Genomic DNA, 3,250 nt, shown 5'->3' with positions numbered 1-3,250 from the left:
ACCCAGGATAGAGTGCAGTGGCGTCATCATAGCTCACTGCAACCTCAAACTCCTGGGCTCAAGTGATTCTTCTGCCTCAGCCTCCCAAGTAGGTGGGACTACAGGTGTGCACCACCACACCTGGATAATTTTTTAATTTTTTTTTGTAGAGATGGGGTCTTGTTTTTGCTCAGGCTAGTCTCAAGCTCCTGACCCTCAAGTGATCCTCCTGCCTCAGCTTCCCAAAGTGCTATGATTACCGGCATGAGCAACCACGCCTGGCCTTAATCATTCTTTTTAAGGCTCCATAGCATGCTTTTGCATGAATGACTATAATTTATTTAACTAGTTTCCCACTGTTAAACATTTAGGTCATTTCCAGTCTCTTGCCATTACAAATAATGTTGCAGTAAATAACCTTGTACGCATTTCATTTTGCCCCACATGTAAGTATGATCTATAGGGTAAATTTCTGAAGCAGGCATTATTGTGTCAGAGTGTGTGCTTTAAATGTGTTGTCAGACTGTTTTTCCTAGGTTCTATAATAGTTTTTGCTTCCACAGTATGTCTGTTTACTCACACTCTGGATGTCACAGGATATCAAACTTTTCAATTTTTGTCATTTTGGTTAAAAAAAAAATCTTACTATAGTTAAGTTGAACTATAGTTGAAAAGATACAACCTTTCTGTTTAATAACCCTTTAAGTGCACGTAAATTATTTTTATCTAATAATTTTAACAAAAATTAACTTCAATGTTAAATATGCAACATGGTTTTATAAAAAGAAACTTTGTGTAAACATACTGCTTAATGCAGTCAAAATATGGACTTCTGGGTTTTATTAGATTTTAGCTATTGTGTGCTATTTAGTTTTAATTGACATTCTCCCATTAAAATTTTCTAATTTAAACTTTCAAGTTTATATTACACACTGTTCCCACTTGGGGTTTAAGGTATTGTCCTTAGAGAAAGGAATGTATTAAGGATGGTGGTGCCACGAGCCCTGATGGCTATATATAGCAGAGTCCTGGGAAGTTGCTATATAGTTAAAACCATGTTCTTTACAAGTGTTATATTAATCAGTACTATATATTATGTGAGCAGTAGGACTCAGTGATTAAGTTATATTTTGTGAGGCCCTTAAATCAATGTATAGGCAACTTCTTTGGCTATAATGACATTTAAGTCTGTTGTGTTATTTTATTTATTTGTATATATTTTTGAGACAGGATCTTGCTCTGTTGCCAGGGCTAGAGTGCAGTGGCATGATCATAGCCCACTGCAACCTCAGACTCCTGTGCTCAAGTGATCCTCTGGCCTTGGCCTCCCAAAGTGGTGGGATTACACAGCCACTATGCCCAGCCAGTCTGTCATTTTATAATCTGGCCTCAAACTACTTATCTGCCTACTCTCTCATCACTCATTTCCTCAACTAGCCTTTGTTTCACTCATGTTTAACATCTTAATATTTCTGAATATTCATTGCTTGTGGCTTAGCACATGCTGTTCCTTCTCTCTAGAATTTTCTACCTCCCTTTTTCTTGGTATACATCAGGCCCAGCTCGGGTATCACCTTTATTTTCAAGTTGTGCATAGCTACTATAGTCAGAATTATTTGCCTTCTCTCATTCATCTTTGCTTTCTCAGCACCTAACATAGAACTTGATATACAGTAATAAATTAAAAGATTTAAGAGGTGTATGTAGTTTGCTTTGGAATTGTCCATCTACAGAATGTAAATAACTTTAGAAACTTTTGCCAGGTGTACCTAGTTATTTGTTCCTTTAGTTACCATTGATGAGAAAGATTTGCATCTTTTGCATGTGTTTTGATACTGGCTTGTGATAAAAAATTAATTTTATAAAGTTATTCTTTGTTTATACAGAGAATGTCCAAGCACACGGATGTAGAAGGAGACGTACTATTGGAACGAAAAGGTTGTGCCGGAGTGATAACACTTAACAGGCCAAAGTTCCTAAATGCACTGAATCTTAATATGATTCGGCAGATTTATCCACAGCTAAAGGTTTGTAATTTTCTTAAAGCAATAATGTGGATCCTTTTAAAAGTATATCATAATAGAACATTTCTGATATTTTCTCCCATAGAATCCTGGGACTCTCTGGGATCTGTGCCCAAGCTCCACTGATTGTTGAGTCCTCATTGCTTTCCCTGTATGGTTATCCTTGAGCACCGCTGGTGATGGGGAGTTCATTGCCTCCTGAGACAGCCCCTTCCACTTCTATATGATTTGCTCTGATTTGTTCACATGTTTCTTCTTGTGTTCTGCCACTCTTTGTTTCTCTGACCTTTCAGCCAGTGATATTGGCTCTGCTTCTTAGGGCATGAGCTGTACAAATCTAATCTGCTTCCACATTACAGCCTTTCGTTTGAAAACAGCTGTTTTTAAACTGCTTGGCCTGCCCTTTCTTAGAGAAGGCCATAAACTTTTCTAAGTGAACAGCTTGGGACGTTTGAAAAACATAGGACTTAAAGTCAGACTGTTTGGTTTGAAGCTTAGATTTCTACTTTATTAACTGTGTAGGCTGGGAAAGTTAATTTCCTCAGCTGTGAAATGGGAATGATGACATTTCACAGGACGGTTGTGAAGATTAAGTGACTAGTATATGTAAGTACCTAATACAGTCTGCCATGTAGGTGTTGAATAAATACTGGTTTACCACTGGACACCAGTTCTTTAATTCTTCATTTGGTGAGACTATCTTCCATCCTTGTGTTTTTGTTTGGGATACCTTATAGTATGTCCTAAAGTGTGATACATAGAAATAAGCCAAGTGTTGCAGATTCGAGTTGGACCAGAGTGGAAGAAAGTAGAAACTTCCATGTTAGAATAACATATATCTGTTAATGTAGTCCACTATTACATGAACCTTTTGGACTATCACATCTGTCCAGCTATATCTCTTCCCTGTGCATTCATATATTTATTCTGTAGCAAAGGTTGTGCATCCTTAATCTGAAGTGCTCTAAAATCCAAAACTCTTTAAATGCCAACATGACGCTTCAAATGGAATATTCTACACCTGACCTGATATGATGAATCTCAGTCAAAACACAGATGCACAAAACACAGTTTATTCAGCATCACCAAAGAAAAAATAAAATTACTTTCAGGCTATGTGTATAATGCATATATAAAACATAAAGGAATTTCATGTTTGGACTTGAGCCCCACCCCCAAGGTATCTTATTATACATATGCAAATATTCCAAAATTCAGAAATATCTGAAATCTGAAACACTTCTGGT

General features: G+C 37.0%; 1 protein-coding gene across 1 annotated transcript in view; it reads left to right on the top strand.

Moving 5' to 3' along the window:
* Nucleotides 1-3,250, top strand: part of HIBCH (3-hydroxyisobutyryl-CoA hydrolase) — a 102,395-nt gene that overhangs the window by 9,622 nt on the left and 89,523 nt on the right. The window contains exon 3 of the mRNA XM_012647920.1: nt 1,866-2,006. Coding sequence (XP_012503374.1) covers nt 1,866-2,006 — 141 coding nt within the window. The remainder of the gene's footprint in view (nt 1-1,865; nt 2,007-3,250) is intronic.

This window comes from Propithecus coquereli, unplaced genomic scaffold (genome assembly GCF_000956105.1).
Source record: "Propithecus coquereli isolate 6110/MARCELLA unplaced genomic scaffold, Pcoq_1.0 Scaffold279, whole genome shotgun sequence".
Lineage (NCBI taxonomy): Eukaryota > Metazoa > Chordata > Mammalia > Primates > Indriidae > Propithecus > Propithecus coquereli.
Note: the sequence above shows the minus strand (reverse complement) of the source record. Positions and strands in the feature narration are given on the sequence as shown.